Source organism: Mchenga conophoros, linkage group LG7 (assembly GCF_057382185.1).
Source record: "Mchenga conophoros isolate Kocher_MC1m ecotype Shallow Benthic linkage group LG7, M_conophoros_male_GT1.1, whole genome shotgun sequence".
Taxonomy (NCBI): Eukaryota; Metazoa; Chordata; class Actinopteri; order Cichliformes; family Cichlidae; genus Mchenga; species Mchenga conophoros.
The window spans coordinates 43,258,503-43,283,755 of NC_140532.1; the positions used below are offsets into that span (position 1 = coordinate 43,258,503).

Sequence of the window (25,253 nt, forward strand, 5' to 3'; positions counted from 1 at the left end):
CGTGGTGTTGTTACGGACTTATGCTCCACCAGGAGTCTACAGGAAAATTGATTGATTGAAGATGAAGTCATCTGCTCTCTGCTTGCAGTTGAATGGGGTCAGACTGGCAATTGGAATGCAATCTATTTACAGTAATACAGTAATTAACGGATAAACTGGCAAAAAACAAAAATCTCTTTTCCTCTAGATACACAGAAATTCACATTAACTACTTAAATTCAGAGTCCAGCCACAACTTCATAAATCTGAATTCCTCCGTGAACAGTGATGTAGTTACGGCCTTGCTTTTATATCGAAGGATAACAGAATACAACCAGCCGAGTCGAGTCTTCTACCACAAAGAGACACCTCACAGATTTCACTCACCAGCACACACTGACTCAGACTCATTCCCAGTCTGTCTGTGTTGATAATTTAGATGGCAGTTACCTGCAAACCTTTACCAGTCTGACAGAGTCAGACAAGTCGCAGGTTGAAAAGTTGTGAAAGCTTGTTGTGCACTTAATCTCTGGGTAACCAGTTGATGGTCTGGTCAGTGGAACTACTTGCTATTGGACCAAAAATAAATTCTGTCCAATCACCCCGAAACCACCAGTTTCTCCTAGTAACACGGAGATTGCTGTCCTATTTTTACTCTGATGTGACTGAGCGATTAAGGACTGTGTGGGCAAAACTGTAAACAGTTGGAGGTTTTAATTATCTACATGAAAACATAATCAATGATTACAGTCAGTAATAAAATAAACAATGGCAATGGCCTAAGCTAAAAGCCATGATTAAATGGCAGTGATCTTCAGTGCCTCAGGTCACACTGCATAAAGCACATCAAACTATCTAACTATCTATCATGCAAATAAAAAATGAAATTAAATATTAAATTACAAGTCTCTGAATACCTTATTAATAATCAGTGATATACATATGCAGGTTCTAGACCAAGCTCCATTAGCTTTCATTTCAGCAAGACAATACCAAAGCACATTCTGCTCACATCCCAACAGCATGGCTTCATGGTGGTGAACTGGCCTACCTATAGTCCAGTTCTACTAGCTATTAGAAATATTTTGAGCATTATGTAACAGGAAACAAGGAACGGGGGAGGGGGGGATGCGACATGATTGTAAAGGTTTATGTCTATCCTCACATTTCTTGTGATTGTGGCACTTTCAGTTAAAAATAGTGTTTAAATATCCTACATACTGTATTTATTTACATTTTAAAATGTTTCGCAAGTCATTTGGAAAAGCATTTTCAGCCGAATACTTTGAACTCCGTGCTCTGCGTTGTCTTCACATACCCTGCTAGCATGTCATTACACAAAACGAATAGTTTAAAGAGCAATGAAATATGTTTTTTAACTGTGGGGGGAAAAGAAAAGACCAAAGGGCCGTGGGCCAAGTTGATTCAGCTACAAATTACATTTTCATTTTTTGGTGCTGCGGTTGGGTAAAATCCTCAGTGCAACTGCTGCAAAGCCATCTGTCCAACAGGAGTGTAATCAGTGTCAGGTGAAATAACATGGATGGACTATGAATCAGTGGAAATTCTAAAGCTGATTAAAAATCTGTTCGGGAAGTATAAGCAATGTTTTGGACTTTCTTCTTGGACAAGTGTTTTATTTTTTTCCAGGGTTCTAACATCGCTTTTCTGTGTGATCTGACTCCAGCTATTGTCCACCTGTCGCTGTGTGCAGCTTTCTGCATGTGGCTTAAACACCGGGAGTTACCTGAGGTCATGCGTTTGCCGTCACAAGGTTTTCCATTTACATACAGCACATTTATGGATATAAACTACACATTTACACTGTTATAGTTGAGTTTAGGTGGTGCAAACCTCCAGTGCTTTATTACTGCCAGAAGCTTGATCTGTAACTAACACTGGAGACCAAAAAGGTTTTTTTACCCGACAGCAGCAGTATCAGAAAATATGAATCTGTCTCCTCTGGGTCTGGAGTGTTTAGTCTGAGAGCTGCAATCTGCCATCTGCTTTACAGCTGCCTGTCAGAAGACCTAATTGCAACCATGATAATGTCCAATTGTCTATGTTATATTAAATTAACATCTAACACAACCAATCAGAAGGTCAGTTTAAAACTCACCAGAGAATCAATTACTGTCATGTTTTAAATGAACAGTTTTGGATACTGATATAAACTTCTGAAAACTTTTTCTTTTGTTTTTGTCATTTTATTGGCGACTAAGTATTATTTTTACTTTTGCTAATGTGAGAAGTACATAGGTGACATGTCTAATGCTCTTTAAGTGTCCGTAAAGTAAGGTAAGGTCAAAACTACTCATTCTAAAATTATTAGATTATTAATTGTCTGGCTCTTTGATTAACTCCTGATATTCTAGGCCATCTAGTAGATTAGATACAAGGACAGACAATGTAGTGTTGGGCTAAAGGATCACCAAATCAATTATACAGAGAAATCTTGGGTGCACGTTTTTGTGGGAATTTGGATAAAAGATCAAAACACTGACCTGCTGGTTGCATTAAAAAAAATAGAAAGACTCCAAAAATCACTGGGATTATGAATGTCACATTTCATGCCAATCCACCTATTAGTTGTTGGGACAGTTCTCTTATCTAATGTTCATCCATCAAATATTTACTTTTAGCAATCCCATTACCCAAAAAATACACCAGGATCAGCTACAATGCGTTACCGCTTTTACGCAGCCGTTGGAGCTGATAGCAGCTGCCTACAACAATGCTGTACTACAATGCAGTTCCACCAAATGAGCTGCTATTTGTCCACATCACTCAAAAAAGCACCGGGTCTACTTTTGACAAAAGCCATGCTGGTCCAGGGCTCTGTTTGAATTACCCATCCATCCATTTTCTTCACCACCTCTGACTCTGAACTGGAGAAGCTGTGACAATCATGTCTTTGAAGGTTCTCAGTCATCCAGGTCATCGTAGTCTAAGGAGCTTGGAAAGAAAAGCGTCTGGACTTCTTTAAGTTGCTTGAAGACGTTTCACCTCTCATCCGAGAAGCTTCTTCAGTTCCAGGGTCACATGGTGGAGAGTCCCAGATTTAAGCCCTATGGGAGTATATCCCCAAGAGGGACATGGACCCCCTGTTGATCCTATTGTACGATCTACTGTAAAATATAAAGCGCCTTGAGGCGACTGTTGTGATTTGGCGCTATTAAAAATAAAATAAAATTGAATTGAATTCTACCTAATCACACGAGACAAGGAGTGAAAACGGGTGTGGGTCCCAATCAGCCAGGGTTTCGGATGAACCCACTGTGAAACCTGGCCCCACCCTATCATGTGATTTCCTGAGGTCAGTAGGCCCAGGATGTGAGTGGGCGTTAAGGCGTCTGGGAAGGCATCTCAAAACTGGATTATAGATGGCAGAGAGTTGGTGTCGTAAACCCCCGCCTCTGTTCAAAGATGGTCGCTCACAGTGGACATAGATGGCTTCTTTCACTCCTCTTTCAAACCATCTGTCCTCTCTGTCCAAAATGTGAACAATGGCATCCTCGAAAGAGTGACCTTTATCCTTAAGATGCAGATAGACAGCTGAATCTTGACCCGTCGAGGTGGCTTTTCTATGTTGTGCCATACGTTTATGAAGTGGCTGTTTGGTCTCTCCAATGTAGAGGTCTGAGCATTCCTAGCTACACTGTACAGCATACACAACGTTGCTAAGTATGTGTTTAGGAGTTCTGTCTTTTGGATGAGCCAGTTTTTGTCTGAGTGTGTGGCTGTGTCCGAAGTACACTGGGATGTCATGCCTGGAGAAGACTCTCCTGTATAAGCTTCTCAGATGAAAGCTGAAACGTCTTCAAGCAACTTCAAGAAATCCAGATGCTTTTCTTTCCAAGCTCCTTAGACTGTCATGATCCTTGGTCATCTGACCCAGTGTTTTGAGTTTTAATATATTTTGATGTTTATGGTTTATATTTAAGTTCTTTAGGTTATCTAAGTTCATTTCTATTACGCCGAGGTTGCCATCATAGTTCTTAGGTTTATTAGATTCCCCTTGTGTCCTCACTCCCCTGTGTTTAAGTCTCCCTCGCCCTTCATGTGTTTCATGTCTGCGTGTACCTGCATTGTCAAGCTCGTGTTGTCATGTCTGCGTCTCCTGTTTCCTGTTTTATTTTGAAGAGGTCTGGCGTACCATGTTCACTGTTTTTAGTTTCAGTTCCCCTGCGACGTCATTATGTTCATTCATATCAGCTGTTTCCCCATCTGTTTCTACTTCCCCTGATCGCCTCCTGTGTTTATTTAGTCGGTGTGTTTTCATTCATTCCTTGTCCGATTGTTATCCTACCTTGTTTCCGCTTCATGCCATGTCTCCAGGGTTATGAATTCATGTCAGGTTTCTATGTCTATGTTCTTGTTCTAGGGTTTTGTTATGTTTAGATCACCCAGTTTTGGTTATGGTTTAGTTTTGCCTTTGCCTTTTCTGTTTCACCAGCCTTGAATAAACGGCTCCTTTTGTTGCACTCAGGTTTTGTCTATTTTATGTGTCCGCACTTGGGTTCACCTCCTCACTCCACACAGCCAGCCTGTGACAGAAGCTGAACAACATGGATAGATGGATGAATTGTGCTTGAATTGTCACACACCAACAAGCAGTGTACAGAAGCTGTAAACTGCATCCATCAACAAAGCCCATCATGCATTACAGCCCGTCTTTCTGTCTTCTGCAGAATGGCAGCTAGATATGGAGCTAATGGGATTTTGTTACTGGTGAGTCTCAGTCTCAGTCGGACACTGGCTCGTCTTTTGAAAAGGAAAAAAATACAAATAATTAGTTGTTCTGTCCCATATGCACTTTTAAGTTGCATATGGGAAACAAAAGTTGAACATTACACCTGAAAGAAACTTAACTGGAGAAGATAACAAATGTGCAAATGTGTCAAACGTGCTTTAGCCAATAATCTGACATGTTTAAAAAAAACAACAACATTTAATCACTAATGTGTGATGATGTTTTGTGCAAAGTTTTGCTCACATTGGCCCACCCATTAAGGAGGAGGTAGGGTACCTACCACTATGGATTACACAAAGTTTTGCTCACATTGGCCCACCCATTAAGGAGGAGGTAGGGTACCTACCTCCTCCTTAATGGGTGGGCCAATGTGAGCAAAACTTTGTGTAATCCATAGTGACAGCTATGACAGCTGCAGTCAGAATTAAAAATCAGTTCCGACATATAGTTTTACAAAAATGGCAAATGTGGCCATAAATGTGCCACAGCCATCAGTTTTAGTGGCAGACAGTTTCGAGCAGCCAGAAATAATTGTGCAGGAGTGGCACATCCCAGTAGATGTACCAGTGGTTCGTACTTGTTTTGGACTTGCAGAAACTATTTGGTGAGTGAGTGAACAAGAAGACAGAGCCCTAGTCTTCAACAAGTGATGAAAGCACAGCAAGCCCTCCATCTGAGCAGTGGGTCTCTAAATTTTTCTAACATGCAAATTGATGATATAGATTCAAAAGAAAATCAGGATTTTGAACTTAAAAAAGCTAGCTTAAATATTCAACTCTATGTTTTTACCTAAACATTCACACTCACCTGCAGTGGCTCTTTCCCCGAGTTTAAGAACCAGTAAGTGTCATGGTGCTGGGTCGTTGACCCAGCGTTTTGTATTTTATGATTATTTTCCTCTGTTCGGGTTCTAGATTTCCTGTTTTATTCTGAAGGTCTCTGTCTGTTGTCATTGTGTTCAGCTTGTGTCCTCCAGTCATCATGTGTATTAGGATCAGCTGTTCTTCCCTCCTGTGTGTGATTACCCGATTACCTTGTGTGTGTATATTTAGTGGGTGTCGGTCTGTGTTTGTTGTTGGCTCGTCTGTGTTTCTAGGTATCCTGTGTTTCATGGTGTCCTCGGCCTCGTCTCGCTGCCTCTCACCCCGTTCATATTATCTCCGGTTTGTTATTTAGCTTTCCCAGTTTAGGTTTGTTCTGTAAATTCTCTTCCCTCACTGCCTGATTTTGACACTCCACCACTTGTAAATAAACGTCACTCGAATCATCAGTCACTGCCTGCATTTTGGGTCCTCCTTTTCCTCCAACACCACACGGCTCGCCCCGGCAGCTTTGACAGTAAGCTTAAGAATGATATCTCAAAACTACTGTCAACATTGACCTGGGAGACCTTTTATTGACTGCATATAAATGACAGAAGTAGCAGCCATGATGTAACATTTCTGGTCAACTAGAATCCTCAAGTATGGCACTTTGGCTTTTCCATCTTGATTTTTCGGTTAATTAATCAGAACATATTTGAATGGGTGGGCAGCTAATGAGTTATCAGCTAAATGTAGGTCTGGGTGTTAATCTGTGCTAATTTTGGCTAGGAAAAAAAACAGCCTTAAATGAAACATACTTACTAGAGAAACTGATCAGCTGAGTGAGTTTCTATAATATCAAAATGCTGAGGAAGCCCCGCTGCGCCTGTCTTCAACCAAACAGCAGGTTACTTCAAAGCGTTGAATGCTAATTTTTCTTCTCATTGCTCCTGTTTCTTGATGGAAACATCTCCTCTTTACATTCTTTCCTCTGATTTTCCAAAGAGCCTCCAAACATATCTGAAAATCGTGTCTAAAAACATCTAAGAGAGGTAACACTGAGCAGAGATTGATTTTTTTATTGGTTTTTTTTAATTAACTGTGACTTTAAGGGGTTTTTTGTCCTCAGGGAATTTCAAAATGATTGGTATAACCTCTGTCCTACGAATTCCCCTAAACCTCCAACATCAGTTACTTTTTCTTTTTTTTTCCTTCCTCCTCTTCATCTTCATCCTCTCACTCCTCTGCCCCTCAGCTCTGACACCAGCCTCGCTTTGAAGTCCTCTTTTAAGAGCACAATTAACCCCCTCCTCCAGACACCGAACTCACTTCTCACCTTCTTAATAAGGCACTCATAGACAAGTGTTGGACCTTTTTATTCTTGCTCGCTGTCTCAGACGCTGTCACACACACACGTGCACATTTACGGCCACAGGTTCATACAACGCGCCTGTAAATTTTTGGTCACTTGGCCACAAACTAAGAGACCCCTTCCTGTGTGCATGCAGAGGTACTGTAAGCATGTGAGTGTGTTTGTGAGAGAGTAGGCAAATGAAAGAGAGACAGAGGTGGTTCCTGGAGGTTTGACTCAGCGTTAATGTAGTTTCCGGTGCTTTGATACAAAGTGAATCAGAAGTGACCGGGGGTGAAATAAGTCATTAAGGCAGTGGACCACCTAATTGCCTCTCAGCATGTGCCCTTTATTTTTGTGCATAATTTGTGTGGAGTTCTGTTCAAGACAGATCATTTGTCTGTTTATTGCACAAACATACACAAAAGTATGTGGATACCCAAACATTATTCCAAATCGAAATCAAGCTACCCCCACTCTCGCAATTTGCCCCCCACACCACCACCACAATCTGTACTTGCTCAGTGTTTCCTGCTCTGGTGAGACACACAGCCTTGGGCTGCTTGAGTAATTTGGTGCAGGTGAATCTGGACTGTGTGACTCAGCTTCTAACAGAGCTCAGCTTGTTTCCTTTGTAATCCAAAATCAGGGCACTGAAGTGATGCACTGCGTTTTAGCCACTTCTTCTCGATTGTGCAGAACTAACAGTGAAAAGTGTGATCAGTAGGTTTTTTATTTTCTTTCAATTTACAGTACTTTGCCTTATGTTTGAAAGCTTCCTCTGTTTACTTGTGGTGCCTCCATTTTTCCCACAGTAATATGCATCACCTGATAGTTTGAGACATAGTCAAACAATATCAAAATGACCTATTCTTTATCCTCTTTTTGTTTTCTGGCTTTCATTGTTGTGTCTCCAGTTTGTTCAGGAAACTGAATGGACAAAGATAGGGATGCATCAAAAACCACCAGCACTGGGAAACAACACTTTTGTTCCAGCACCTTTGTTCCTCGGGCATACAGTCCGGAGGCAGTTTCACAGAGATCCAAGCTAATCTCTGTGAAACTACCTTTTAGCCACACAATATTAATATTATTATTGTTCTTTAAATGCATTTTCTTTCTTTCTTTTTTTGTAAGGCTATGGTGGCTAAATGCGCTCACCTCAATAAACTAAACACCTGACTCCTTTAATGGCTCAGTCACAATTGACGGAAACTTCTTTGTGACTGAAAAATGTGCGGTTGCTCAGTGATTGCACTGATTTATTTTGCTTTGCAGTTAGTTGTAGCAACAAAGTGGTGATCCAGAAGTCAAGCCAGCAACACCGTCAACCTCTGTTTGACCATTCACCAGGTGACTGCAAGGTGATTTCCACAATTTACCTGGTGGGAGGCAAACAATTGCTGTCTATCTTGAACTAATTGCAATCACTCTCAGACAGTTTGGTGAATTTTTGCAAATAACTGTCATCTAATTTATAAGTCTCCTTGCAATGAGGGACTCAACTAATTATTTTATAAAAGCAGGGTTGCTGAGCAAGGTTTGCAGTTAAATTGCCATCCTGCAGCAACTACATCACTATTTATTGAGGAATTTTTTTGAATTTCTGCTGCAAATCTATCAAACTCTGACTGTTAATGTGAATTTCTGTATATATGTAAAAAGCGAGAGATTAGAGATTTTCACCAGTTTGTCACAGTTAATCACTAGCAGACTGCAAATAATTGCCTACGCATTTAAACTCAAACTGATAGCAGCATGACTCCATCTTATTGTTGTTGTATTGCTGTCCTAGCACATTGCACATTCGAAGATGGCTGCAAGCGGTTGCCAACCTGATTCCTGTCTTTGAAGCAACCATATCAGAGGCAACAAGACTGGAAAGTCATTATACTGCTGTCTCCATTTACCAAGTCCTCTAGTGCGACTGCAGAATGATTGCCTGTGAGTGCAACCAGAAGGCGAACAAGACAAAGGTTTTGAGTGAAAATGGCCAAGCCTCTAATTATGCATAAAATAACAAATTTTTTGTTTTTATTTTTGCTTTTTTGTTGTTTCTTCTTAAAATTTGGATATTGTAACACTGGAGTCTGAAAAATAGCCCCTTTTGGAGCCAAATTCAAGTGGCCAATCGAGGAACTGCAGGTTTTAAATGTTTTTTTGTCTTTAATTTGCAGCACAGAAAGTTGTCACTGACAGTCCTTTTATTGAATCCTTCCAAAGTCACTCTCTGAAGCATCAGCTAAAAGATGTCCATGTTACGGGCCAATAGAGCATGTGCATTAGCTGCCTCCTCAGCTAAGCCATCTGACAGCATCCGTGCGCTCTGCTGGCCGTGTGTGCTCACTTTCTGTTGCTTTCCCCACCCACTTGAAAGAGATCAAATAAAGTGACCCTTTGAATTTACAAAGTGGATACAGAACGATTTGTATTCAAGTGTCATTTCTCTCAGGCACACACGTAATTTCACTGAAAAATAGATGAGCTCTACAACAAAAGTTCAAAGAAGGCTACATATATTTGAAACACACACATTTTCCCAAGTCAGTGCATGAACCAGGGTCCATCCAGAGTTCAGCTGCTTTATAATGAGTGACACGGGGCTAAGCCTGGTGAGCACTGAGTTAAATTGAGAGGATATTCCATATGCAAACACAGAGGTGCTCTTTTCCTATAATAACTTCCTCAGAAGCGTCAGCAGCTCAGCGTTGAGCTATTTAAGACCAGAAAGCCTTTGAGGAGGGTGGATTTTCCTCCTCCACTCCCCCCACCCTGAACACCACCCCACCCCACCCTACCTCTCTTCCTCTCTCTCTCTCTCTCTCTCTCTCTCTCTTTCTCTGTGTCATTAATAATATGATTATTGTCCCATCTGTCGGGGGAGCCAGCGTGGAGCACGTGTTTCCAGTTAGACTCATCAGAACCTGATGTGTGGAGGCTGGAGTGAGCGAGAGGACCTGAAACTGGGAAGCCTGGTCTAGAGTGAGAATGGCGGGGCAGAGCATGACAATTAAATCACCAGGCATCCAGAATGTCAGTGCATAGATGAACACTAAAGGGACACGTACAAGCTGACAGTCCCGTTGGAGAAAAGCAGCCGATGGGCTTCAAAAGGTGATTCTCCTGCTTTCAATTAATAGTTGTTACAGAAATGTTGTAATTGTGTCCTCTTTTACAATTTGAAACAGCATGCTGCACTTTTTTTTCCCTTTTTTTTGCTGTTGTTGTGGCTCCTTACCAAAGTTTATTTGCACACATTTTTCATGACATACACACGATCATGTGATACTCTTGTAGGATTTGTTTGGTTTTAAAGTGTAGGTGCCCTGGGACACACTCACTATTAACATATTTGTAAGATGCTTTAATGTAAAACATAAACATGAAAATGGTCTGATCAAAGGCCTTGTTCTGCCCGCTGCTATTACCCCACCTCCAGACTGTATTGCTGCAATCATTCTGTGCTAAATCAGATGCAGAAATAAATATCTCGAGGGGTTGCATCTGTAGCCAAAACTTGCTCAGATCAGGGAACTCATCCAACTATCCCACATCTATTTCAGAGGAAAACAACATGTTTAATCTGTGATGCAGCACAACGATTATGGCTTAAATACTATCAATATTTGAATATTTACTGTGCATACACAAACTGGTAGCTGACTTATGTTTTCCTGAAACACAGCGCAGTAAATGGTATCTTCTTCCTTCTCATGTAACTTCAGTGCTAAATCAGAACAGGCACCTTATCAGTAGCTCTTCTTGTGTTTGCAGTAACTTAACCATGGCTTCTATAACCACTCGCAATGCACTGCTTGCAGTGTTTCCGTGGTGGACCCTCCTGCTGAACTTCTCTGTGTCTGCTGTGTTGCGGTCTCCCATAGTGGTGAGTGTAATTGTACCTCAGTGACCTGGGTTGCCACCGCAGTGAGCGCTATGATGTCAGGGAACATCATCGACGTGCCCAGAGATGGTGTAGCATTGTAAAATCCCCTTTTAAGGGACCCAACTTGCTTTTCTCCGAGAGCAAGAAACCAAAGAGTCAAGGACGTAATTTGTGATGTCATTCTAGCGTGCGGCCTGGAGCAACAATCGAGATGATGTTTTTCAAGTCTTCAAATGTACGTTTTTTGTTTGTTTGTTTTTCTCCTCCCCATAGGAAATGTTCCAGTGAACAGCTTTTCCAACTTTCCCAATTGATTCTTTATGGAACTACATGATGGTCACACATTCTTTATCGTTTTTCATCGGCGTGGGACAGCACTAAATGTTCACATGCTGCACCGTATCAGCTGTCCTGGAAATGTTATATTGTAATGGCTTAATTTAGAGGGGATCCCTGTGGTTTTTAAAACTGCTAAAGATCAAATCAGGCCTCTTTCCTGCCTCAATCCCCTCCCATACTGGTCAGCGTTTCTACTCAGTAATGCTTTGTGGGCTTTTATGAAGAGCCAAAAGGAGACTACTCCAAAGAATCTTTGCATTAATATCATCTTTTATCCATTAAACATGGCCGTAAGGAAATGCACGACGTAGATTTTGGATGGGTTTGGTTTGGTTTCAGAGAGAAGTGCTTTTGAGTGTTCCCCATCAAAGGATGGCCTCTTGTTGAATTAAAACCTTGCTTTTCCACAAAAAAAAGAAAGCATGTGAACCCCCTCCTCCGTTGCCATGCTGTCACTTGGTAACACACTTAGACCAGTTTGTGTTTCCTTCAGTGTGTTTTCTACTTGCACACATGCTTGTGTGTTTGTGCTGGCTTTCACATGCATAAATGTGTGCGAGTGTGTTTGTAGGCCGCGGGCTGCAGGCGAGGTTACATCTTGCAGCAATTAAGCTGCATGCGTCTCTTACGCCCCTCCATTCGTCTGCTGCGGGGTCTTATTTCAAGGCCAGCCTGTGTTAGACAAACTGAGAACATTTGATGGCTTGGTGGCTGAACACAGCAAACATGTTCCACACATCACTTAATTATATGACAATAAAATGCGGTTGTATTAGATGGAATGCAAGTTGGCGCACAGCAGTGACAAACCGTGGAGATGTACAGCAGGGCTCAGGGGTGCAAATGTGAAAAATGAGGAGGTTGGAGATAAATGAGATAAAAAATTAGGTGAAGGATGTAAAGTGAAGACAGAAAAATTGGGACTGGAACCGAAAAAGCAGATTGAAATGCATAAAAATGTCAGACGTGTTTTATTTCACTACCATCAGACCTCCCATTAAAATACACATGTAAACACCCCTGTGGTCTCCATGCTCTTCCAAAAAGAGAGAGAGCGAGAGAGAGAGAGCTACGGATCAGTGAGAATTACTCTGGGGGGTTTTCACCGAGGCCGCTGATGACTTGAAAACATGCAAGTAGTTATCATGGCCGAAATTACTGACATACCGAAACCTTTAACTGTTGATAACAGGCCGGATGCCAAAAGCCAATTGTGCCTAGCATTTCTGAGAGGCACTTAACACAACTACATGTCACAATAGAATGGCTGGTCACTGAACTCAGCAGATGAACAACAGATAAACAATCTGTTGGAGGTGTAGAGTCGCATAAGTTGTTTACGGAGACAATGCATCCACCGAGAAGATAGCTCTATTTTTTCCCCCGGAAACTAGTATATTTAGCAAGCTCTGCTAGGCCTGTAGAAGATGGCTGTAAGATATTCAGTCAGGAGATTCTAATAAAAGTAAATGTAGCAAATCATAAACTACAATTAGAACCTGGAATAGGTGGACAACAGTGCCACATGTATAGACAGTACAAATAATGAATGTAGCCATCACCGTAGCCCCACCCTCGTTAGTTTTTGACCCCATCTGAAACTTTACATCAGCCAGCTTTAGCAGCAAATTAAAATCCCATGTTCGTGTTATGTTTTTGCAAGCTTTTTTTTAAAGCTGAATGCCAGTTGGTGACAATCACTAAAATTACTCCTAGGAGATTGAGAGAGACACAAGATATGATCGGTGTTCTCTATGCCTGGCACCACTTATTCATTTTCATTGTTCTGGTTGCATATATAAAAATATATTCTTTGTTAGGAGTAAAATAATCTGTCCATGGAGACTGCAGTCAATGAGAAATTGTAAGGGCTATTGGGGCCTGTTAGTGAGCCAAACCATGTAGCAGGAGGCACACAAGCAAATAATGAAGTTAGGAGTCAGAATTTGCTTGTCAAGCTAAAGTTCAGTTTTTCTTTTCACTCAGTAGAGTTTAGAACAGTTGAGGACCAATCCAGACATAAAAGTATCCCCATACTGTTGATCAGATACCTTTAACCTTTGCCTTTAAATATCAGGGGAGCAAATCAATATGCTTTCAGATGTGTGGCTACATGTTGGTGACCTTTTCCTGGATTATTATTTACTCGTTCGTTTTTTTTTTAATTATTACTATTTCTCTGCTAATATACAGTACATGCTGATAAATATGTACCAAGCTAAACATAAGAGCCTGCTTAATCCCATTTAATCACCCTTAATTGTTGCTTTCAGGGTCACAGGAAGGCTGGAGCCTATCCCAGCTGCCATAGGGCAAGAGGCAGGATACACCCTGAACAGTTCTCCAGTGTGTCATAGGGCTAACACAGAGCAACAGCGAACCATTCACACTCACATTCACACCTACAGGCAATTTAGAATCACCAGTTAACCTAACCCCACTAACTGCATGTCTTTGAACTGTGGGAGGAAGTCGGAGTACCAACAGAGAACCCATGTAAACATGAGGAGAGCAAGAAGACACAGAAAGGCCTCAGCCAGATGATGGATTCAAACCCAGACCTTCTTGCTGTGAGGCAACAGTGCTGCTTACACACACATTACTGACCAAAATATTTTGAGCCCTGTAAAATTACAGATATATACAGCAATGTTGCTCTGCACACACTTTTACATGTACAGACGACAAACTGTGTGCATCCTGTCTCTTTAACACTGCATTTTCACAAAGCAGAGAGGTTGATAGCAGACAGAAGAACCTCTAAGCACTCACGGCATCAGATTTGATTAGGGCAGACTGTTTTGCACCTGGCGAGCAGACACAACAATGCCTGTAAATAAATCTTTCTGTAAACTCACAGCAGTTCAAAGACAGGCAAAAAGAGTCCCGGTCCAGATGTCATTATTACCAGCCGAAAATATTCGGAAATAATTAAGTAGGAGAACAACAGAAACAAATACACGACACTTACGCTGACATTACAGGCCAGCTCTCTTAGAGCAAGCATGCGAGTTATGACGCACGTTAGCAAAAAGCCATTCAACAATATTTACTAAGAACACAAATCCTGATTAGCCGGAAATACAGAGTTTAAACAAACAGCAAAAAAATCAACAAAAAAACAGAGGACATTTTAAAAAATGTGACAAGGTGGAAGATCAAAATACACGACTTTATTGCTGCCATTTTTAATCACTAGTAAGTTATGGTTGTCAAGAAAACTAACAAGAGGGCTGACCTCTTCATCAGCAGCTTCCTCTCCTTAGCCTGCTCCTCTCATGCCTTTGGCAGCTGAGTCGAGTTTGTACGCTACTTCACAAGAGAGTCTCAGTGGTGGATTAGTCATCCTCCTGGTGATTCAACATATACACTTGTCCCTCTTGATCTGCTGCTCTTGCTTCTCCTTGGGTTTTTTTGGGGTTTTTTTTGGCCACAAACTCGCCTCATTTCCTCCCTGAATGGGCTCCTTCAGCAACGGCCTTCCTCTCCTGGGCTTTGACCTTCTGGTATGATTTCTTCCCTTTTGCTTTACTCTGTCTCCTCACTTCTGAACTCTTTTTCACAAAACAGAGTTGTTATTTATTTGTTTGTTTTAGGAAATCTAGATAGTTAGGAACACTATGTTGTAAACACATGCTCAAAATATATCCAGGCTTGGTTTGGAGTTCCCCACGGTTCACCCCTGGGTCCCCAGAGATTTACTGTGTCATGGCTGAATCTTTCAACCTCTTAAATTTTAGTATGACAGTGGTGTGTTTTTATTGTCAAAGAGTGAGTTTTAGGCATGGAAACATAACTGACAAAATTAACGTCCATGATCACACTTTGATATCTTTTTTTTTTTTCACAAAAATACAGCTTCTGGTTTTGAGTATTTAAATAAAGATAGTATTGCAGATTAACAGATTATTTCCTAAATAAACCAACTATTAAAAAGGATGAAACTCAAAGTTTTTTTCAGTTTTAGCATATGAGATAAGTAATAATAAATGGCAAATTTTCATACTTAAACAGCTGCAACCATTAGCAGCAATAACATTGGCAGGATTTCACATTTGGCAGTAAAATACCTGAAATATATCTAATTATTTCATGTTTTATTTCCTGCTTTACCTACACTTGAGTCTTTGGAATAAGCAGATAAAGAAAAATCTACCTTTGTGGTGTCTTTATTCAAAGTTAAAGCTTCAGGAAAACTGAAAAATCTGTTGAACTGTAGTCAAGTAACCAAACACAAACTCGTAAAAGTTGGGCTCTACTCATCATAAACCATAGCCTCGAACTTTTAGCCAAGTTCATCCTGCCACTCACAGACTCCAGACTTGGAGAGTTTTCTGCAGCTGTGATGCTTGACAAACATGAGTCCTAACTGGATTAGGGCCCACTAACACCCAAGGCCTGAGGACAGAACGTGTGTGAAAGCAAGATTGAGAGGAAGTTGTTGTGTAAAGGCAGAGGTGTGTGTGTTTTTGCATCCTTATGTGGAAGTGTGTCTTTGCCTGCGGGCAGAACACAGGGCCAGGGCAGGAAACGAAGTAGTTGTGCCACCGGTTAGAGGAAACAGAATGGCAGATACATTACTCAAGAGTCAGACTGGCAGGACTTCTGAGAGCCAAAGCTGAGAGGACATTGAAGGAGGACAGAGTGTTGACATGGAGGCTGGTGAGCCTAAACCAACAGAAAAACAAACAATACATCCTAGATTATTTTTTTTAATTCCCTTGATATATTAAACTCTGAAGTGGAGATTTGTGGATATTTGTTTTTAGGAAAAAACAATCTAATGGTGATTCAAAATGGCCTCACTATATCACATACATACACTAGATGCTCTTTAAAACTCTACTGAAGTTATATAACACCAAAAGACATTCCCTTTTGTTTCTTGATGGTGTTGTTTGAAAGTCTTTTCCATACAAAGTGGTCAGTTTGGTTGAGATCTCAGCCTGCTTTGCAGGGTATCATTGTAAATTTTATCTCACTTGGTTGTCCCCTGTTAGATAAAGATATCTTTGTAAAAACCACCTATTAGGATATGAAAGATCTAGTGTTAGTGATGGCCGCCATCTAGTGGTCATACATTACCTGTCCAGTAATTGTTGGCTGGTGATCTTTGCCAAGCATATGTGTGAGTTCATGTTTTAATGACTCTGAGATGAATGAAGAAACCTTGTGGCTGATTCTCTCAAAGTTGGATCCAAAACGTGTGTTAAATCTAATTTTGCTAGAATGACTTGGTGTTTGCAGAGGAGTATTGTGGCCTGCGAATATTGAAGTTGGTCAATACTGGTAAATACTTATGAGGCCAGTGCATCCTGTTAGTCGAGTCACATATACAGAGGTTTTTTGTTTGTTTGTTTTTACCAGAGGTGCTTGCTGACTAAAGTGCCAGATCCTTAAAGTGTTCTGGTGTACAAGTTCACTACTTCTTCTACGCAAACCAACTATTGAAGAAGGTGCAACTCAACAACCACTTCATTAGGTACACCTTGCTAATAGAATATTCACATGACAGAATCACACAGTAGCAGCACTGTGGCATGATGGTTAGCATTGTTGTCTCACAGTAAGAAGGTCATGAGTTTGAGACCTTTCTGTGGAGCTTGCGTGTTCTCCCGTGTCTGCATGGGTTCTCTGGGTACGTAGTGGAGTTAGGTAAATAAGTGATCCCCCCATACCATTAAACCACAACCAGCACCCTGAATTGTTGATACAAGCCAGGATCGATCCATCTTTCCATGTTGTTTACGCCAAATTACGACATTGCTTTGCAAATTTTATAGCAGAAATTAAGACTCCTCAGACCAGGCAATGATTTTTTTAATCTTCTGTTGTCCAGTGTTGGCAAGTCTGTGCAAATTGTAGGAGTCCATTTCAATAAAGGTTACTTTTCTCTATAAACCCTAGAGATGGTTGTGTGGGAAATCCCAGTAGATCAGCATCAGTCACCATACTACATTCAAAATCACTTAAATCACCTTTCTTCCTCATTCGGACTCTCTGAACTTCAGGGGGTCGTCTCGGACATTTCTACATGCCTGTTGAGCAGTTGAACGTGTGTACCTAATAAATAAACCAATTATGTATTGTGTTATGTAGTGTTCATGTATGATCCCCAATCATATGATTTACTGTTACCTTCCTATTAGCTATAAGCACTCAGTCATCACTCATTTTCTGGTTAAATGCTACTCTTTCTTAATCATAACAGAAAACAGATAAATGTGCAGTATCTTCAAAATTTATTATGTGGATAAAATACAGTTGTCAAACAAGTTTCTCTTTTTACTACAAAAGTGTTAGAAAAGAAACAACCAACAGGACAAGCTGCTTCTTTGTTTCCCTTTCTTGGTAAAAACGTTTCAGTCAAGGCTTAGAGAAAACGAGAAGAACTGAAGACAGGCATACGATCAAACAATTCTCAGACGGGCGATAAAGACCTGGTCAGTGAGAAACAAAGGTCAGTCACTTAGATACAATTTAATTCAGTATGACTCCAGTTAAACAGTGAACGGGTTGTGCATTTTAAAAGTGTCCAATAGAGTACACTGTACAGTGTTTTCCTGCACACACACAAAGGAGCACTGAGAGAAAGAACAGTATTACAAACTGAGGGAAAGGGGAGAAAAATGCAATTTCTGGTAAAGATAAATAAATTAAAAGATGGTACAAAGAATCCTGTTGAAGCTGCTGTAGAACCAAAAAAAAAAATACTGTGTGATTACAGGCACATGATAGGAGAACTTGTGTTTTGTTTTTACACAACTCAACCATCTGATATCAAGCAATACATTTTACATGCTTTTCATGTAAGAGATTGCAACTCTTAGAAGAGTAGAGGGAATATAAAAAGTAAAACTCTTATCCCCCTCTGTGTCAGAAAGACAAAAATATTCAGCCCACTGCTGGACTTTTGTTACAATTCAGATTTGTTACTTTTTTACTACAGTAAACAGTTAACCCCTCATATGTAAAAATAATAATAATAATAATATTAAGAGGAAAATGTTCTAATTCAGGTGCCACTGGAACAATAGTGCGTTGTTATATTCGAGGAAAAACATTGACACAAAACAAGGACATCTAAGATATCAACCCTTATCATTTAAGTACAGTTATTTAAAAAAAAAAAAAAAAAAAAAAAAACACGACAGGGTAAAACGGCTCAATAATTATTATTTTTTTTACATTTTTTTTTTTTAACTGATAGGAAAAAATCAAACAGTATTTTGCTTTTTCTACATACAAGTCCAGCAATTTTTGAGCTGCTGTAGAGCAAAGACTCATGCAATTGTTAACACAGCACAAATGATTTTAATTCTATCGGGAAATTGTGGACAGTTAACATTTTACAGCAAACTCAGATAATACTAACACTGCTGTATTATAAAATAGACACTTGAACAGAAACGGACTCACTGTTTTCACTGGGCTGATGGGTGCATGTGTGGAACTGCATGTGATTTAGGGTTACTGCACATCTTCAGTGTAGTGTTAACATGTACACACTTTAAATTTGGCTGGTACACACACGATAAACACCTGGTTCCTCTGTTTATCTGAATTATCAGTGAGCTGATGAGCACAACCCTGACCTGACAAACATGCTAACATTAACGCCCCAATTCCACCTGGTATGAACATGCACACTATATCTAGATCCTGACAGCCGGTCCATGAATGTTTGCATTCATCCTGGTATTAAAACAGCCTCTCATTGTCTTGATTGTGCATGCGATGTGATTAACAAGAAGATGAGCTGGGAGGACACGGCCGACTTCAACTACATGTGCGTTCACATTACAGTAAGCTACCTAGACATGTTGATACCAGGTGTAGGTTAGGTAACTGGGTCAAAATGACATTAGGTAAAGGCAATGAACACCTGATTGTAAACCAGTTCCTTATAAACAAATCCTCAAGCTTCATCCAGAGGCACCGTGTGTCTGACAACATGCTTTTGGTAAAGCACTCCCTGCTTGTCTCAGGAGGCTTCGTTGGCTTGGCTTGGCATCTTGCACATCATCAGGATCTGCTTCAAGGCTTTCTGGACGTCCTCGTCCATCTGACCCTAAAGGTCCAAGACAGACGGTCAGTTAGTCAACTGACTAAAAATAAAGAAAACAACTGCTAAAGTGATTACTAGGTGGATAATATTAAGTGACATTCATTTGAAAAACCTTCCAACGAATCACAAACAAAAGTATCTGAATGCCTGACTTAAAGTTAGTTAGGGTGACCTGATCCCTTAAAAGTGAACATCATTAAGCTGTAGTCCAAGAAGACATAAACAAATGGATGGACTTACCTGAACAGCATAGAGGAGGTGCATTCTGTAAACTGACACTACTTCACTGTGTTGCTTCTTTGACTCCTAAAAAGACATGAGGCAAACCCAAACTTAACAACTGTACTTTATTTATATCAAAGCTAGTGTAAGTAATTTACAGAGCCCCCAGAAGGTTGCACTGTTGTGACTCCAGTAAGGAATAAGCTCATCAGATCTCTCTGATTATAACTGAAGCCTGGGGGTGGCAAACCTGGGAATGTGGCTGTTTCCATGGCTGTGCTTTGGCTGTTATACGTGTGTGTGTGTGTGTGTGTGTGTGTGTGTGTGTGTGTGTGTGTGTGGTGACAGATTGTGCTGTAACTTATTACAAAAGCAGTTTAAGGGAACATTTCTGTGACCTTTGTGGAGCTTTTAAACCGATTCGCTAATTATTAATGAGAAATCTTACAGCAAGCTGGTACTGCAGTTGTTTGATTTGCTGCTGCATCGTCTCGAGTTGCTGATTTTGCTGCTGTCGTTTGGAGGGGGAGCAGGAGCTGTAGGAGAGCTGTGATAGGCTGTTTAAGGCATCCTTCAGTTTCACCACCTCTCGAGACAGGTCATCTATCTACAACAAGATAGAACAAGTTGAACAAGTTCACCGTGAAATGAAAATACTTTTAGCTGCCATTTCCTTACTGACCCTCTTGTTCTTTTCTCTCTCTGATGCAGTGTGATTCTCCACCAGCTGTTTGAGCTGACACACAGCATCCTGGGACTCGGCCAGTTTGGAGGTCAGCGTCTGGTTCTCCTTCTCCTTTGACATAACTAGCTCCTGCAGGGCTTCTCGCTCTGCACCATTATCCCGTGCCTGATGGATGGATGAGCGGTTAAGATAAGTGTTAAGAATAGATAGTACTAAATGTTAGAGAGAAAAGAGCCTTTGGAAAGTGGATATGTTGTTTTTGCCTATCCTCCCACCTTCTGCCAGGCATCAGCAGCCTCCAGGGCCATCTCATCCTGCTTCCTGAGGGCCTCCTGGAGGAGGTGTGTCAGATGGTTCACTTCACCTTCCAGCTGCTCCCGCACTGTGTCATGCTCCACGCGGGAGACTGAGTCATCTGGGGTGACATCCTTCTCAGCTGTCAGCCTGTTTGTGAAGGGGACACATGGTAGTAAATAGAAGTACATTTTATTCTAGCAGGGAGGAACATTTAATGGAAATGGATAAACCCAGTAACCCTGTAATTGATGTGAATATATTTTAATATCTTTTATTTTTTTCATTTTCATATTTTAAAAAAAATGAGATAAATGTATTTCTCTAACAATCAAGATTAGTCAGCTTGTTTTTTTCTTTCATTAACTTGCCATTCTACAGATATACATTCCTAAACAAGCCAATTAGTATTAGCTGATAACACTAATACTAGCACTCTATTACCTCATTATGATCACTTTTGGCATCATTATGCTAAACTTGAGGCTGCTACACCACAAGACCTATCGGTGATTTTGTGGTACACTATGTGCATCCTTCTTTTATATATAGTCTGTGCCTTAATTTTATACTCATTTACTGATAATCATTAGTACAATATTAGGTTCTTTTACTTGTTATCATTTCACATTATCCAAAAGGTTATTTATACAGGTGCGTCAATGTATAAGTAAGATTTTTGTTGTAGCCAACCAAGGTGGAGCTCAGTAAAAAATAGGAAACATGTTCATCATCAAAATTTGACATATTTAGTTTTGTGTTTGTGTTGCTATTTTTCACTCACCTGTGTTGAAGAGCCTCCACCTGCGTGGTCTTTTGATGTAGCTCCTCTTTCAAGGCTTCCACCTCATTTTCCAGCTCTTTGATCGCATTACCCAGAGACGACATCACCTGCATTTGATCAGCAAGAGCCACGGAGCTCTGTGCCTGAACCTCTGCCGCCTTCCTCAGTAGTGAAATCTCCTCTTGAGCAGATGAATATTTCTTCTCAGCCTCAGCTAGCAGCCTCTGCAGCTCCTCCACCTTACTGTTTAACACCTGCACCTGTTGTTCCAAAGTTGGAGAGGGGGAGGTACTCTTCTCAGCTTGAGCTTCAGCCAGCTGTTTCTGAGTGGCATTGAGCTGATTTTTGGTTTCACTGTAGGAGCGTGAAAGTTCCCTGCAGCGGAGCTGCAGTCCAGTGATTTCCTCATCTCGGGCAGCCTTCATCTCTTCAAAGTCTTTGGCTGCAGATTCAACAGGCACTGTGCCCTTTAGAGCCTCCTAAGCAACAGAAAGGGGATAAATTGCAGGCCATAAAGATGAATGATATGTGGCGAACTGCATTGTAAAAAGCAGTCTAAAGAAAAAGAAAAAAAAACTCTGCTCCTCTGATATCAGCTAAATCTTGAATTGTCAGCCTCAAGCAGAGATGAAACAGACTACAAAGGTTGGACAAATCAATTTTGTTCATATAGAAGAACCCTGCATTTACCTGGAGCACCCTGACTTCCTCCTGTGCCTCCTTGTACAGCTCCTCAAGTTGTGCTGCCCTCTGTTCTTTCTCTTTAGCGCTCTCTCTATCATCCTCCGTCTTCTTCAGTGCCTCTTCCAGACGTTTGATATGTTGTGTTGCTTTATCTACCTCTGACTCTGATTGGGCGAGCTGGGCCTTTAGCTGCGTTACTTCATGTTCAAGTGTGGATGATGTAAGCCTCTGGCTCTCTCGTTCTCTCGTTCCCACCTGTACTCTCAGATTCTCCACTTCCTCCACAGCTTGGTGGTATCTCTCCTGAGTGTCAGTCAGCTTGGCTTGCAGCTCTGCTAGACTCTCCATCAGCTCTCTCTCTCTTCCTCTCTCGCTTTCATTGTCCTCTCTTTCCCTGCTTCGCTCTGGCTTCAGCTGAGCCTGAAGCGACTGGTTTTCCTTCCTGGTTTCAAGCAGTTTTATCTGAACTTTCTCTAATGTCTGCCTTAACAATCTGATCTCCTCTTCGCCTCCTCCTCGTAGTTTCTCCCTCTCGTCTTCCTCCAGTATCACAGAGTCAGCTCCTGGATCTTCCCCTTCTACTTGAGTGGTGGAGGGGACTTGAGGCAATGACTCAAACTCATCCTGGGTAGAGTGGAAAGATGAGTTGGAGGCAATGCTGTTTGGACGACTCCTCTCCTTCAGGTTTTCATTTCCTTGGAGGGATGGATGTTTCTGTGGGATGAGGGAACAGGCAAAAGTGAATGAAAGTGAGTGAGGCTGGAAATACAAAAAGCTCAGTAATGAAACTGCAGCTATGTTTTTCTCTCACATTCGCTTGGATTGATTAATTACAAAGAAAAAAACAGAGGTATTTATTAGACATGACACGATACCACTTTTTATGTCTGATATCGATATCATAAATGTGGATATCTGCCGATACTGATATGAATCCGATATAGTGTATTTTGTAATCAATAAAACTGTTTTTTAATATCTTGCTGCATTTTTTATAAGTTCATACTCAAGTTTAAATAAACAACAACACTAAAGCTATTCTGTTATACCTGTATGCAAAAAATACGCAAAAAATACACTGCACCCAAAATATTTCATAGTTCAGCAACACTGATCAATCTAATGCACTTAAACCTGGACCATCCTCCCTATTCTGGTGTTTTAAAGAGTACTTAGCAGAAATATATTAGGGGCGACCGTGGCTCAGGGGGTTGGGAATCGCATCTGTAACCGGAAGGTCGCCGGTTCGATCCCTGGGCTCTCTGTCCTGGTCGTTGTGTCCTTGGACAAGACCCTACCGCCTACTGGTGTTGGCCAGAGGGGCCGATGGCGCGATATGGCAGCCTCACTTCTGTCAGTCTGCCCCAGGGCAGCTGTGGCTACAACTGTAGCTGCCTCCACCAGTGTGTGAATGTGAGAGTGAATGAATAGTGGCATTGTAAAGCGCTTTGAGGGCCCCGAAAAGCGCTATATAAATCCAATCCATTATTATTATTATTAGACTTGTATACAATTATGGATTTCTAGACATTTAATCAGATGACCACTTTGGTTGTAAGATTCAGATAATTATTTTTTAAAAGTTAGTCATTTTAAATGAAATAAAGAAAAGTATTTTTTGTGCCCCCCTCTCCCTGTTAATGCCCTGCCTAGCCCCCCTGGCAAAACTTTGCTAGACCCGCCCCTCCACAGTTACCAGCTGTCAGCTACATAAAAAAGGATCCTGGTGTTATTTGTCTCTCAGAAACAGTTCATAACTTCCCTTCAACTCATTCTTGTCACCTAAAAGGTAAACCTGTTTCTCCATCACTGTTCAGCTTTGATGATTCAGTAACATCAGGACATCTCCTGGTTTCATCTTCATGTTTCCCTCTCACCACATATCCAAACCGATATAATGAGCAGTAGCTTTTACAGCCGTGGCTCCAGCAAACACCAGCGAATACTAGAAAGTAATATTAAATCAATTCTAACAACAGCTGACCACGCTTAAACGTGCTACTGTTGTTTATCCGCTGGTCTCCTCTTTCTGGCGCAAAGTGGGCGATAAACAAACAAGAAAAACGGGACTTGCGACAGAAAAGCCGACCAGCTGATCATTGATCAGTTTCATGGTTGAAGTAGCAACAGGGGAGGAAGGGGGAGAGAATGAGAGAAGAAGAGGCAGCTGTGCAGCAAAAACAGAATAACTCCAGCTTTGTGTCTTTTTTCCATTCTAGCTGAAGTACGAGACAAATCGATTCCTTTTCTCCTCAATATGAAACTCCGATGGCCAGTCCAGCTGTGGCTCCAAATATCAGTTGTTTAGCTTAACGCGGAAATACTATTCAAACATTCAGAGATGAACTTATACACATTTGCTTTACTTCTCTGGGATAGTTTTCTTCGAAATTAAATGCCGCGGTTTGGAAGCATGTAGTGAGGCTCCAAATGCTCCACCAGACCGCCGACAGGTCTCGAAGAGACAGCCGCTCTATCACGTGACACATACGATACATAATATCGGATTGGTCCATCTCTAGTATTTATATAGCTGTGGGTGTCTTAAGAATAGGAGTCAAATTTTTCATATAAAATATTTTTTCCAATTTATATTTATAAAAAAAATTATATGAATATGAAAATACACTATAAACTTTCACTTTTCTATTCTTACTGAACACTTAGGGCACTTCTTACTACAACCCACAGCCAGTGGCCATGTTTTCTTTTTATCACACAATCTGGTGGATTCAATCTCAGCCACATTTACACAATTTTAGGGCACAGTCACTTTATGAAAATACCACAAAGCTGGGTCAACTGTTTAATTTGATCAGGATTGGCAGATTAATTAATAATGCACACACCCACTAAATTAACAATTAAATATAAGATATTACACAAATGGATTATTGCTCATTTACTCAAGTGTACTGAGCAACACTTAGCAGCATTAAGGGAGGACAGGAGGGATAATTAGAGTGTCAGCTTTATTTATTTAACCTCCTAGGACCTGGCGTCCCATTATGTGAACATCACATTTTGAGTTATTTAGACCAAAATATTTAATTTTGCTCTACTAGGGCCTGATATCCACTTATGAGGACATTATACTGCTACTGTTTTATCAAAATTTTAAACGAATATCCTCATATGTGGCTCTCGTTTTTCTTAGGAACAAAAAATCAGGTAAAAAAAAATAAAAAATCTGGTGATTCTTTGTTTTTACACTCATTGGGTCCCAATCAGCCCAAATATCAAAGAGAAGGTTAGAAGGTTAAACAGAAACCAGTGTTGAGTAATATTACGTTTAAAAGTAACATTAAATTAAAACATGTAAAAGTTGGACTACGTTTTGGTTACCAGAAATAAACACACACCGTTGCACGTGACACATAAGCCAGTAAGGTCATTGCACTGATG

At 40.8% G+C, this 25,253-nt stretch overlaps 1 protein-coding gene across 2 annotated transcripts in view; it reads right to left on the bottom strand.

Annotated features, from left to right (window-relative positions):
• Positions 1-18,236: 18,236 nt before the first annotated feature.
• Positions 18,237-25,253, bottom strand: part of rai14 (retinoic acid induced 14) — a 55,953-nt gene continuing 48,936 nt past the window's right edge. For both annotated transcript variants that reach the window (XM_085279406.1, XM_085279405.1), the window contains 7 exons: positions 21,855-22,562; positions 21,165-21,643; positions 20,362-20,530; positions 20,084-20,251; positions 19,850-20,008; positions 19,420-19,485; positions 18,237-19,182 (listed from right to left, as the gene is read on the bottom strand). In XM_085279406.1, the coding sequence (XP_085135532.1) occupies positions 19,096-19,182; positions 19,420-19,485; positions 19,850-20,008; positions 20,084-20,251; positions 20,362-20,530; positions 21,165-21,643; positions 21,855-22,562 (1,836 nt within the window). In that variant the 3' untranslated portion in view covers positions 18,237-19,095. The remainder of the gene's footprint in view (positions 19,183-19,419; positions 19,486-19,849; positions 20,009-20,083; positions 20,252-20,361; positions 20,531-21,164; positions 21,644-21,854; positions 22,563-25,253) is intronic.